General features: G+C 38.4%; 1 protein-coding gene across 1 annotated transcript in view; it reads right to left on the reverse strand.

The window, feature by feature from the left end:
* Positions 1–12,173, reverse strand: part of LOC114566648 (ryanodine receptor 1) — a 53,361-nt gene continuing 41,188 nt past the window's right edge. Inside the window, exons 88-108 of the mRNA XM_028595284.1 lie at positions 9,845–9,925; positions 9,639–9,727; positions 9,221–9,349; positions 9,040–9,144; positions 5,898–5,979; positions 4,479–5,800; positions 4,134–4,216; positions 3,556–3,712; positions 3,356–3,442; positions 2,935–3,204; positions 2,615–2,745; positions 2,436–2,478; positions 2,221–2,354; positions 2,076–2,136; positions 1,804–1,950; positions 1,586–1,720; positions 1,333–1,489; positions 1,041–1,105; positions 861–961; positions 677–728; positions 1–524 (exon numbers count right to left, since the gene is read on the reverse strand). Coding sequence (XP_028451085.1) covers positions 429–524; positions 677–728; positions 861–961; positions 1,041–1,105; positions 1,333–1,489; positions 1,586–1,720; positions 1,804–1,950; positions 2,076–2,136; positions 2,221–2,354; positions 2,436–2,478; positions 2,615–2,745; positions 2,935–3,204; positions 3,356–3,442; positions 3,556–3,712; positions 4,134–4,216; positions 4,479–5,800; positions 5,898–5,979; positions 9,040–9,144; positions 9,221–9,349; positions 9,639–9,727; positions 9,845–9,925 — 3,527 coding nt within the window. The 3' untranslated portion in view covers positions 1–428. The remainder of the gene's footprint in view (positions 525–676; positions 729–860; positions 962–1,040; positions 1,106–1,332; positions 1,490–1,585; positions 1,721–1,803; positions 1,951–2,075; positions 2,137–2,220; positions 2,355–2,435; positions 2,479–2,614; positions 2,746–2,934; positions 3,205–3,355; positions 3,443–3,555; positions 3,713–4,133; positions 4,217–4,478; positions 5,801–5,897; positions 5,980–9,039; positions 9,145–9,220; positions 9,350–9,638; positions 9,728–9,844; positions 9,926–12,173) is intronic.

Raw genomic sequence — 12,173 nt, forward strand, 5'->3', positions numbered from 1 at the left:
CCCGCCCCTCGGATTGAGCCCTGCCAATGGTGAGTTCCCAGAGCCAACTTGATGTGGTTCTGGCTTGTCAGGCTAGATACAGGCAACATTTCCATGCAATTTGATATATGATTAAATAAATGATTACACTTAAAAAACAATTTAGCGTTAATACCATTTGCATATAAAAAGTCTTTACTGGCAGTTTCTTGCCAGCCACCTCAAGGACACTGCAATTTATTACATCTGCTAAAGATGATGTTGATGTAGCCTACTGAATATTGCTCTGCTTGGAAGTGACCAAAGTTTGTAGTAATGTTCAATCTGTTAATTGTTCATGACAATTGTTTTTCATGACAAAATAAATTAGTTTTTTCAAGAATGATGAACACAAGTAGTGCTTCAATAGTTGTAATTTTTCCTCCGTATGCTGCGTAAGTACATGTTGGCTAGGAAAGTTGATCCTCATATTGCTTTCTGAAACAGTCTCCAGCAGGGAAGAAGTCCCAGCAACGCTCCTGGTACATCTTCCACACGTATGACTCCTAAAACAGAACACGTAAGAACAAGAAGTCAAAGAAGGACACAGCATGAGACAAGAAACTGAAAGAGAGCAGACTGTTATCAGTCAGTGGGAATTCTAATAATACACAAAACACCAATACAAAAAAACTGTTACAAAACAGTTCAGGCTGACCTGCCCAGTGTGCTCTGTGTCATCTTTGTTGATGAGGTACATTAAGAAGAACCTGAAAAGGACCAACATGTTATATGTATATTTTCTCACACACACACACACACACACACACACACACACACACACACACACACACACACACACACACACACACACACACACACACAAACACAGGTACACTCACATGTAATTGGCAAGGTTGTGTTCATCCAAAGTGTGGGTCTCAAAGCCATGTGGTGTTGTATCAAAGTAGTCGCTTCCAATGCCACATATGAAGCATTTAGTCTGCACAAAAAATCAGTGATGAGGATTAAAGCCATGTTGTGCATACATTGGGTACAAGTGTCAACTGAAAATATTATACCTCCATGTCTTCCTTGACCTGCTCTTGTTGGTCTCTGAGTTCCCCAAAGGCATCAATGATCAGACCTACAGTATTTGTACAGTAACATTATAATTAGACATGTTTATAAAATCTGTCAAATTGCCAAACATACCTTTAAAATCCCCTCCCTATATCAACAGGTTAAAGTAAATCTCCAAAAGATTCTCACATTGTTCCTTTTTCCTTGCTTGTAAGTTTACTCTTGTGTTAGTACCCACTGATATGACAATGATATTTCTTAAAGTGTATTCAAGACCAGCATTGTCTTTACCCTGAATAATGGCCAGTAGAATGACAATGACGAAGAAGAAGAAAGTTATATCAAAGACCACTCGATAAAGCTCGTATTCATCTCCAGCGGGATCCTCTATCTCATCTCCGATGCCTCCGCCAGCACGCACACCCACGTACATGTGGAACAGGTAACACTGTAAAGTAAAGTAAATACACATCATTTGGGAATTGGTGTGGACACGGATGTATCAAAGTGCACTTTTTTTTTTTTTACATCAACAGTGACTTACAGTCATCATGTCATCACATTTCATATCTGGTTCATCTTCATCCTCACTCTTGTTGTAAAACTTGCGGAAGAAATTGAAGGCAACCACAGTGTAAAGGTACACCACCACAGCCAGCAAGCCCACTGTCATCATGAGCTAGTGGAGACAAGAAGGAAAACAGAGTTGGTACATTCACACTGAAGCAAAATTAATAATATTGAGTTTTTTCCTGCACTTGCCTGTTTGCCATTGTGTGTGACTGAAGACAGGATAGTGCGCAGAGTCTTGACGCCCATGGCAATATCCAGCAAGTGGCAGGCGAAGAAGAAGTTGTTGTAATGCCCAAGCAAAGACATTATTGTGTACCAACAGAGATATAGGAAGGTCTACAAAGAGATAACAAGGAATGTTATTTCAGTTCTCAGAGGTAAGGTGCTGTTCATATAGTATAGTATATCACTGTACAGTATAGTATATTGTGCAATATACATGTAAATATGGTTTTGCTTACACCATCTGTGAACACAACGCCAAATTTCCAGATCTGGTACTTGATGTCAATAGATGTCATCCTGAAGAAATACAATATTGGTGGATTACAATTTCAAATTTTGAAGAATGATATCTAATTTGTGTTGGTTAAATGTGTACTTTACCATGCAAACACAGAGTTGTCTGGTTCCTCCTGTTTCTTTTCATGTTGTTGGCTGACATCCAGGGAGGCCAAATCAACACCCAGGAGCTCAGCGATTCTTTCTCTGCCATAAATGTCTCCGTACTTATCCAGAACCTGAACACAGACATTACACATTACACATTGACAGGCTTTACAGAGCCCATTTTAAAACCACCAAAATCAAACACAACTCACCTTTCTTTTGACAAATTTATCCCAATAGTTGTTTGGGAAAGAGCTGTGAAAAAAGGGACATTATTTATCGATTAAAGAAAAGAAAACCTATTGGTATGAAATAAATTTCTTGCGTGTTTACTTAATCTTGACATTAAGAAGAATCTGATAGGAGACAAATTATTTCTTTATTCACATACGGTGTATTCAGGACCAGTCGGTCCCACTGGCCCTTAATGTCATCATCCTCAGGCTGCTCAGTGATATAAAGGCCGTCAAACTCCAGCTTTCTTGCAAGTTCTTTCTCTCTTTTAAAGATCACCAGTGGAATCTGACAAAAATAATTGCAAATTATATAAAATAAACTGAGGTATATTGAGGTATATTTTGGAATCAACTTCTAGTATAAGGCAAGAACATGGGTCATAGTTTAAAAATCTCTCTATATTTTTTATTATGAGGCAAAAGTGTCAAATGTTACTCGCTAAATCAACAGTTGTTTTTACTGTGTCCATCATACCTTGAGGCAGTTGTAGCCAATGATACAGATGAAGGAGATGACTGTGTGCAGGGCAGCAAGGAAGGACAATGTGGGCTGCATGTAGCCAGTGCTCTCCTCTAAATAGAAATAAATTGGGACGTCTTCCTCGTCCTCATCTCCTTCATTCATTCCAGATCCCTCAGCCTCTTCCCCTGAGCCTTCAAAGAACCCAGAGCCTTCGAACAGCCCGCTTCCCTCCGACAGTCCAGATCCTTCCATCTCCTCACCCTCACGTGGGGTGTCAGACACCTAAACAGAACAGAACAATTTACAGACAAGGCAGCTTGGTACAGTGGATCAATTATTTGATACATGCACCAAACACTAAGAAAAATATAAGAGTGCATTCTTGAGCACTCAAGTACAACATAATCATTTAAATACAATACTATCTTTTTACCTTGTAGAACAACAGAATGAAGTTCAGGGCAAATGCGAGGAACAGAGCCAAAAAACGCAGGTTGTAGAAGTTTCTGGAGAGGTAGTTCTACAAATCAGAGACGAATATTTTTCAGCTGATTGGTGAGTTGGTAAGTGCAGAGTGACATTGAGTTAATGCGAGGAAATCAATTCTGAAACAAATATTAGCAAATGTGTCACCATAAATTTATTTCTTTGGGTTTCCAGTTCAGTCCAGATTTGAAAACCTCCTGCCCTTTTCGGCTTCTTTTCTTTTTTCTGGGCAGATTTCTTCGGTTCTTCTGGCTGTTCCTCCTTGCTCTGGGATTCTTTCTCTGCTTTCTCTCCAGTTTCAACACTGACAACCAAAACACAGTGTTTTATGTCTGTATTTCATCAACATCAAAATCAGATCATGATGTAAGGCTGTTACTGCTGCAGATGTTCAACCCTCTGAATTTGCAATTAATCTGCTTATGTCTCTCCTCTCCACATCCCCTACAGAGAGGCCCAATACTTTATAGTCACACTAAGTGTACTGCACATTATATACTGGTAGTACTGTTGATGGTGCAGTATTTTGGTAGTTAGCACAATAAATTGCTGCATGGAAATGATCAGCACACAAACATTACATCCCAAAATCATACGATTAAAACATTCTTATCTACAGTATATCATCTTGGTTTAAAAGGCATGTCGGTTATCTAGAAGCATGACAGAGAGAAGATATGTTGAGAGCAAACTAAAGTAGACAAGAAACAAGTCAAGACTCTTACTCAGCCTTTTCAGGTTCTGGAGGAGGTTCCTCTACAGGAACAGGTTCAGGCGGTTTCTGGCTAGACTCAGTCTCTTCTGGTGGCTGTATAAAAAAATACATAATAACCACCAATGCTTTAGCCTTCCCTCTTTATATATTTCTTTCAAATGTTCTTCCTTTCTGTTTAACAAATATATGGTACAAGACTTGATCTTTTTCTGTCTTAGGTTCAGGCATTTGTCAATAAAAAGAGTAGCGTGAATTTAAAACTAGATTGCTAACCAGTGAAGAACTGGATTGATAACCACCCAGTGAATTCGTTAAAATACATATATGTTATTCACCCAAGGAGCATAAAACTCACCACTTTTCTCTTTGTTATGGGAGTTCCTTCAGGAGTTGGAGGTTCAACAGGTGATTCTACACCCATGTCTCCAAGTCCACCTGGAGCATCAATACCTGGTATCCTCCCACCCTCTTTTTCCTGGGTATCCTCCTCTTCCTCCTCTCCACTCCCAGTCTCCCCACTGTCCGTTACACCTCCAGTGTCTTGTTCTTCACCTGTCCTTGGCTCCCCTGGTCCATCTCCATGCACATCATCCTGCGTGGGATCTGGCATGCTTGCTAGAATCTCAGTCACTGTGATATTTTTAGCTCCCTCCACTAAGCCACCTCCAAACAGTGTTTGCCAGATGATCATAAAGAAACCTTTGCACACATTGTAAATGAAGTGCAGTATACTCATTAGGATGGTACAGAAAAATGTGGACAAAGCCACCACAATCTCCTTGAAGGACATCTTTCTCACTCTGCGATATTGTCTGCGAAGGTTACGGAAGGTGAAAATGCTGAAGAAGCTTACCATGCTGTTTATGAAATCTGCAAAGGCAGAGCTTGATTCAGGCTGCCCTTCTTCTCCATTGCTGTCCTCATCACCTCCTCCACTTGCTCCCCCTCCTGGTCCTCCCTCACCTCCGCCTTCATCTCCCTCATCATCTTCTTCCCCCTTTCCCTCTTCCTCCTGCTCTGAAATTTGTGAGGCAATATTCATTTCAAAGATAGTGTCCTCACAGAAGTTGACAAACATTTCCATCTTCTCTGATTCACCGCCCTCATTGACAACATCAAAGATAAACTGTCGTTTGGACTCTCTGACCTGGGGCATCTCCCACTGTTTGCGGTTCACTTCACTGATTTCAAAGTAGATGCGCTCAATCTTTCTGCTGGCGCCCATTATTTCAATACGGCCCAAGAACGGGCGGAAGTAGTTCAGCACACTATCTGCTTGTTCTAGGAAGTTCTGTAGCCTGGTGTCATGGGGGACGTGCTCAGACAGGTTGGTGAGCAGCACTGCGATGTTGAATCCGATGTCCTTGGCAGGTTCCTGAAAGCGATTGGCGAACTCCTCATAGTGGATCATGTCATTCTCATCTGCTTCTGAGCAGGACAAAAGAAACTGGATCTCAGAAGGCGAGTACTGTTTCTGACTGTCCATGGCCTTCTGGAAGTCCTTCTTGGAGATCAGTCCTCGAGGGTCTGTGACATAATCACGGAAAGCATCCGAAGCCACAATGTCTTTTAGTTTGAGGAACATGTCAAAGAACTTGAGGATCATCTCCACGTTGCTGGAGGACTCTACCAACATGTCTACCATCTGGCGGGCAATTGTACCATTTACCACGTTTCCTGAACAATACAGAGTAAAATTAAAAGAGACATTTTAAAAGGACAAAACAGAGATAAAAACTGCTGAAAAACTAAGCATACGATAAAACTCTTTTACCCTCTAATAGTGAGAGCAACATAACAACCATGTCTTTCTGTAGGTCAAGAAGCTCCTTCAGCAGACCAATCTGGCTGGAGTCCTATGGCCATAAAAAGATGCACAAGATCTTACAGTAATGACAACATTTCAAAACATTAGGGGTTTATAGTCATTGGTGAAGTGGAAAAACAAGTCCAAAGTGTCAACAGTTATTGCACATTATTGCACAAATTATTTTATCATATAGCAAAGATACTGTGTGTTGCATAAACTTACATTCACAACAAAGACGGTGCTGCAAAAAGAAGTTAAATAACCCAACCCTCATGCTGAGAGAATTTGTAAAAATGGTTTAGAAAAACTTCAATGTCTGATTCTAAACTTAATCAATCTCCTCCACCTTTACAAATCTGGTTTCAACACATTTGTTTGTAACAATAATAATAATAATATTGTTGTTATTATTATTATTATTATTATCATTATTATTATAAGTAGTAGTAATATTAGTAGTAGTAGTAGTAGTAGTAGTATACTATTAATTCTATAATTTTGTTTTTGAAATACAAACACAAAGTAAATGTCAACTATTCCTATCTGAATAGTGATTAAATATCCATGACAGTGACCATTATATCTAATGGCTGAAGCTTTTGTGACACAGAACGAACATCTTGGCATATACATTAGGGGGGAAGTAACAAAAATTAACCTACTTTAAATTAGCCTACTATACAAATATATACTAATGTTATGTTAATGCTGAAATAGTGTTAAAACCAAAATCACCAGAAGCCACAAAACAACACAAATAAAAAGCATATTACTTCAGGTTATTTATTAGTGAATGAAAATGGCAACAGAATCATAACCCCTGTTAAATGTGTGCACACAGAGTGGATGTCACATTAAAATGTATATTCCAACACCAAATAAGTGTATATTTCAACAGTGTAGGTTAAAAGTCAGTCCCTCTCTCAGGAAGTTTTATAGTCACCTGCTTTTTTGTTATGGATTATGTGATTTAGCAAAAGAAAACAATGTTTGTTGTCAATTACAATATTGATGATTTTAAATTTATCACGCTGTACATAATACCAGTAATAGGTAATCGCAATGGCTTGGGATGTGTTGATCACTCAACGTGACGCTGAAGCATCTGCCTTTGAAAACCTTCCACCTTCTACCTTGTGCTCAGTTTAGTTTGGAAAGATACAGGCTCTCACTGAGTTCTGTTTTCTCTGCTAGATTTCAAATGCTAATAAATTAAAACAAATTAATCAAATGAACAAAGTTAATTACAATACACATTGTTTTTTGTTTTTATGTACAGTATGCATTAATGTGTCTTAATTAAATGCAAAATAAATCTAAAGGAAATGTATTTAGCTTTTTGTCTTTTATAACAGAATGAGTTGTTTTTAATTGTGACACACCAAATGGTTTGTTTTAATGCGGCCATTTTAGACCTTCTATAATATACAAACCCCTAATTAAGACATTTCACATCAAATATTATTATTTCATCTTTAAAAGCAGGTGGGAGTAAAACTACCTGATAAGGGAAACCAACATTGAATAAATTAAAAAATAGTAAACACAATATCACATCAATAGATAAATAAAATGGATACATACTTTACCCTGCATTGACCATGTGGAAGACAGTTTAAATAATAGATACATTATTCAGTTGTTAAACAATTACATAAATTACATTTTCAAATACTCTACTACTACTACTACTCTACACACTAAATAATACATCATATTTTTTACATATTCTATGATTAGTTAACTTTTTGGAATTACAGATTTTAAATATCCCCTGTTCACTGGTTTACTATAGTATTTCAAAAATGATGACTGCAAGACAGAACAGCTGATACTTGTGAGACTATCAGGTCAAGAAGGCCAGTGCACAGGAAAGTAATTATGTGTTAGTCATCAATAAATCCCCAGCTCAGCATACTCCTAACACATTTAGAGTATGCTGAACTGGGAACTTATGGATCCATTGTGGCCCGGATCTTAACTCATTAAAGGGTTATTCATGCAGATCATTGTGCTAATAATATAGGTATGCCAATAGATTCAGTCATCCATAGAGGATGACTACACTGTAAAGAGTGGAAAAGCCAGGTGATCTCCATCAACGTATTATTTCCTTTTATTTGTAGCAATAAAGTTGCACCATGTGGTCTGAAATCAATGTGATTCCACACTTTCACTCAGGTTAGTTTGTTAAAGTGTTAAATGCCCTTTAAGTGAATTTTATATTTGAATAATTAATACATTTTTTATTATTTTTATATTATTGACAAAAACTAAACGGTATAGAACTGGCTGGGAAAAAAAAGATGACGATTTTCTATTCAAGTTTCCATGTAAGCCATCAAAGTGTGACAGTGAGCTAGCACGCACAATTCCAGGACCCTGACCTGAAGCACATAAATGGAATTCAGCCATCATTCATTGTATTTACACCTGTGATTGTCCTGCTGTGACATGTCAGAATGTATTTTGTCTTCAATTGATATGAATGTGAAGAACCACTTTGAAACCAGCCCATTCTTGAAGTACATATAAGTGGTTGAAATACTTACAGAATCAAGAATTCCAAAGTGACTTTGCTCCCTAAATGTAATATTCAGGCTGATCGTATGCAGTACTGGACTCAAGTTTACAAGCATGTTTACTATTAGGCGTGTGACAATATAGTTTTTTTTGCATGCACATGTAAGGAGCCGCTGTATGGTTTATTACTATATGTCCACAGAAAGACATTCCTGAAGGCTTGGCAATGTTTTTTTTAATTTAGTGAACTTCCACTAACAAAAGTGTTATTTTGATCCTCACTTTTGAGACTCATGATAACTACAGAGAGCCAAAATGAAACAGAAAAGGAGCATCACTGCACAATTGGGGTGACACCTTGCTTAAAGAGCATTGATTTCTGTCATGGTCACTGAAAGTAAAATATGTCTTAAGATCAAAGTTGTATAACAGATTTATTCTGTCAACATTGATTATATATGTGTAGATTTGAGGTCAGGGAGCTCAGTCCACACAGGACAGAGTTTGTGTTTCATTTATTTTACATGTTTACAGCAAAACATTTAATTTGAAAAGTATAATTAATTGAATCGTTTGAGCGTACCTGTGCCAGCTTCATCATCATGTGGGCAAAGACATGAAGGAACCCGACAATAGCATCCCACAGCCTGCTGTGGGCCAGGGACTGCTGGTTGCCGGTGCATGGGCCCTGAAGAAAGAACCAGTGTGTTACACACATAATAAACAACCAGCTAGTGTAAATGCCTGATTTGTTCAAATTTTACCTGAATATATTCAGTTAGGCTGTTGAAAATCTGTTTTGCCACTGTCATAGCTTTGGAGAAATTCTTTTTGCCTGGTTCATCAATAATGTCCTTGCCGGAGTAATACCAGTAGAAATCACTGATAGACTCCTTGGTTGAAAAAAAATGAGAGGTAAGTAGAGTACTCCAATAAAAAAATATTTTTTAACAAGAATCAAATATGGTCTATCAATTTTTACTCAATTTAAAATGCTATAAAGTACTTACAGTGTCCTGTTCATCTGACTTTCCTTATTATCTTAGCTACCAAATAAACAGCATGTGGGAACTATAAATTGACTTAAAATTAAAGATTAAAGGCATACTACAGCTCCACATTCAATAGCACATCCCGTTGTAGCACAACTACAAAATAATTTGGCTAAATTAAAAGTTGCACCTGGAGTCGGAGGAGGTAATCTACGGTACAGATGATGATATTGATGGTAGTTGTACTGCCTGTCTGTGTCCGCAAGTAGTTCTGGAAATCTGCAGCAAAGTAAAGATCATTTGAAAAGTAGTAACCCTTGACAATGTTTGCTTCAATGAAATTCATAACTTGGTTTGAAATTAATTTGGCTCTTATTTGACACGAGTCATTCTCACCATTATTGTGACCCTCACAAAGCAGCTGCAAGAAACGGAAGAGGTCACAGGTGAACTCATCATCTGCCATCACTTTCTCATCTAAAAAAAATGAAATGAACAAAAGTGTTAAATTACATCCTAAAATCAGGATAAGGGTCTCCCCCCAGCCAGGAGCTTCTCCCCCTCTCCCTGGGCCTGTTCTGACCTGGTTTTAACATCTGTCCTGAGTGATCCGATCACAGCTCTACATAAGTTTTTTTGACCTGGCAGTAGAATGTGTCGTCAAACGCATCCTGAGTGACCACTTGTCACTGTCGAATCTTACTTCCCGGGTCTGTATGCAAATATACACGTACATCATTACCATTTGCATATAGGCTGGTTGTGTGTAAGTGTGTTTATAAATGTCAGTTGTTACTCTCACATAAATCATACATGAGAAACATGCAATGACTAACGTTAATGAAAAGGCACTATCTGTGTACTGACATAAGGATGTCTACTGACATAAGGATGTCTACTGACGGGCGGCAGGACGTGTGCAGGAGAAAAAGAGGTTTTTAAAAGTGTCTTTATGTGTTCAGCTGTCAATACGTTTGTAGCTTCTAACTACTAAGTTTAGTTCCTATGTTATATCTGCATTATTTGCAGGAATGTTTTTTTTGTAATATCCTACATATTGGTGAATTCAACGTTATTGTATACCTCCAGACAGCCGGGGGTATAAGAGCAGGCAGCACAGGAACAAAAACAGCAACACATCACCGATGTGTGACCAGTATGATAATAACATCCAAAACACACAATTCACTTTCAGTTTTTTCTGTGACATGGAAAATACTTTGACTGAGTATGTAGTTACGCTCACAGTTGATTAGGCGGTCTCTAATGTGGCCCAGGACACATACCCATCCTCAATAAGAATGTGGACAGATTTGGCCAAGACCACATCCCAATGTGGTTTGAGTGATCGGATCTCAATGAGTCCTGAGAGTGTGTTCACCTGGACTTAGAGCTGTCCACTTGGGATCCGATCACTCAGATCTGATTTTAAAACCAGGTCAGAACTGTCTCTGTCTGTGTTGTGTTCTAATTACAGGAGTGGGATCAGGTGTGCAGGTGTCGGACAGCAAGCTGCTAATCATCTCCAATCTTCTCTGCTTAAAATACTCAGGGTGCATTTCAATACCCATACTACCATACTATATATGTAGTATGCCAGAAAAATATTTAGTATGTCCCAATACATAGTATGTCCAATGCAGTATGCCAAAATACCACATGTCCTACTGCATCCGGTCATTTTTTGCAGTAAGCAAGCCAACATGCTTTTCTGGCTATTCTGACCAACAATCCTCTGCACAGCCGAAGATACTTCACATCAACTAAGCCAGCAAGAGTGCACAGACAGATGACAGCCTGACAACAGCTCATTGACAGAAACATACAACAGATATATGAGCAAGAGGGTCAAAGTTCAAGACGCAATGTTATGACGAAGTATGTACAGTATGTACTATGTAAGGACAGCTGGATTATGTTATGTACTAAAAGTAAAAAGAAAATGTATGCGATTTGGTATGCAGTCCGGGCTTCAACTTCACCACAATGTCTAGTCTTGTTCCAGCTTCTTTGAACCTCTTTGCTTGTTTGGGCTTTTGCTAATTTTTGTCTCCTTCTGCCTGCAGCATTCCAGAGTCCGACTCCTGCCTCCTCCCCTCTCCTGCGGAAACAGCACTGGAACAACTTAGCTATCCCCAGCTCTCTGGACTCTCTGTGCCTGGCTTCCCTCTGACAGTTCCCTTGCCTTTGCATGCTCAGCTCCCCAGCTCCTGTCTCACCGCCAGCCTCAACTATTGATATCAGTTTGTTAAGAAATGATCCCTTGTTCCAATTCCTTGTCTCTGCCTATTGTATACATAATATTAATAGAAGAAATACAAATGCCTGTGGTCTGATAATGGTCTGACATACAAGCAAATGTCAAACAACATACAGAAGGCATGAGCATCACATGCATAAAGTTAATGTAAAAACAATGTTTTCACTTTTTGCAGTGGAAACATAGAAACATATCAGACATACAGTCACATTAACAACATGTATAAACTAAGTAGACAATAATAATTGTTGCATTGTTGTACAGATAGAAAGACAGCATTAAATTATTGCAGTATTATACTCAGGGGTGAACTGGTGCATCTGGAGTTTTACTGGTGGCTGATCAATGAATCTGTTAATTTATTTTACAGTGTTTATTAATCATAAAGAATTAGAGTAGATAAGGAAAAATCAGGATTTTTTTAGGAGTTTATCATCCCGTATATAAAATCACAGCACCATTTTT

Source organism: Perca flavescens, chromosome 13 (assembly GCF_004354835.1).
Source record: "Perca flavescens isolate YP-PL-M2 chromosome 13, PFLA_1.0, whole genome shotgun sequence".
NCBI lineage: Eukaryota > Metazoa > Chordata > Actinopteri > Perciformes > Percidae > Perca > Perca flavescens.